Below are 1,685 nucleotides of genomic sequence, written 5' to 3'. Positions count from 1 at the left end.
TTGTCCCTCAGTAGGTGATACTTGACATCAATGTGTTTGGTCCTAGGATTGACCCTTTCTGATCGTGCAAGCTTTATACATCCCTGGTTGTCTTCAAAAATGGGAATTGATTATGACATGTCTATCCCAATGTCCTTAAAAAGTTGACAAATCAATATCGGTTCTTGAAAAGCGTGGGCTGCTGCAATGCACTCTGCTTCAGTTAAAGATAGAGCGACCGTTGCTTGCTTTCAACTAGACCAACTTATGGTTCCTTCCTCATACTGGAAGATGAATCCACTTGTGGATTTGCAGTCTGTGCAGTCCCCAGCCCAATCAGCATCCACATATCCAACCAGTTTTGGATTGGACGTTGCTGGTAACCGTAACTTCATCTGAATTGTTCCTTTGATGTATTGCATCACTCTTTTTACTGCTTTCCAGTCACGCTGACAGGGAGCTGAAACTTTCCTGCATAGTATGTCCACTGCTGCGGCTATGTCTGGTCTTGTCACAGTGGCAACATATAGCAGCTTACCAATTGCTCTGTGATACGTATCATTGTTGGGTAGCAAGTTTTCTGCTTCATTGCTCTTTTGATAGCCTGGTTCCATAGGAGTTTTGCTTCCTTGGCATCTTGCATATGAAATTGTTCCAAGATTTCAGAGATTTTCTGAGATTGGTTGAGAAGATAACTTTCATCTACCTCTCTCTCTATTTGGATTCCGGGATAGTAGCTAATGTTCCCTAGCTATTTGATATCCAAATTTTCTTTCAGCTTGTTAACTATCTGATTGTAATCCCCTTCTCGTTCAAAACAGGTTATAATGTAATCAACAAACATAAGGACATAATCCATATTTCTTCTTGATTCCTAGAGTAGAGACAGGGGTCTGCTTTACATTTTGAAAATCTCTCTCTGGTAAGTATTTCATTCACTTTCTCATTCCACATCCTTGCAGATTGTTTAAGACCGTAGATGCTCTTCTGAAGTTTACACATGAGGCTGTCTTCTTGCTCACACCCTGGTGGTTGCTCCATGTAGAGGTCTTCCTTAATGTCTCCATATAGGAAAGCAGTTTTAACATCTAGGCGTTTGACTTTCATGCCCTCCTTGGCTGCAATGCTAAGAAGCGCTCTGATGGTGGAGTGTTTTACGATGGGAGCAAATGTTTCATCGTAATATTCAGCAAATTTCTGGGAGTAACCCTTGCCAACTAGTTTGGCTTTGTATTTGTGGATATTCCCTTCTGTGTCTGACTTTACTTTGAAAGTCCACTTACTTCCTATAGTTTTGCGGTTAGGAGTGAGCGCTGTGAGTGTCCAGGTTTTATTTTCTTGTAGTGACTTTATTTCTTCTTCTGCTGCTTTTCTCCATTTATTGGCTTCATGTTTTGGCAGTTTTTCTATGTGTTTCCAGGATGTTGGTGTAAGTATGCTGTGTGTTTTGACACTGTATGACAGCTTGTGGGGTGGTATCCCCTTTGTAGTCCAAGTGGATATTCAGACTTCAGGCAGTTCAGCAGGATCTGGTGGGGAACTTGATTTAGAGAGAGGTATATTGCATTTTCTAAGTAAAGCTTAAAGTGGTTGTAAAGTATAAAGTGTTTCCACCTTAATGCATTCTATGCATTAAGGTAAAAAACCTTCTGTGCTGCAAAACTCCTCCCAGCCCTCCCTCATACTTACCTTAGCCTGATCCGATC

At 41.2% G+C, this 1,685-nt stretch overlaps 1 protein-coding gene across 1 annotated transcript; it reads right to left on the bottom strand.

Annotated features, from left to right (window-relative positions):
* Positions 1-230: 230 nt before the first annotated feature.
* Positions 231-593, bottom strand: LOC120935630 (secreted RxLR effector protein 161-like). Its single transcript, XM_040347682.1, has one exon. It carries the CDS (start codon positions 591-593, stop codon positions 231-233), a length of 363 nt encoding a protein of 120 aa, XP_040203616.1.
* Between the last annotated feature and the right edge of the window lie 1,092 nt (positions 594-1,685).

The sequence above is a fragment of the Rana temporaria genome, chromosome 4 (genome assembly GCF_905171775.1).
Source record: "Rana temporaria chromosome 4, aRanTem1.1, whole genome shotgun sequence".
Classification (NCBI taxonomy): Eukaryota; Metazoa; Chordata; class Amphibia; order Anura; family Ranidae; genus Rana; species Rana temporaria.
The sequence above is the reverse complement of the archived record's forward strand: the minus strand, read 5'-3'. Positions and strand labels throughout refer to the sequence as shown.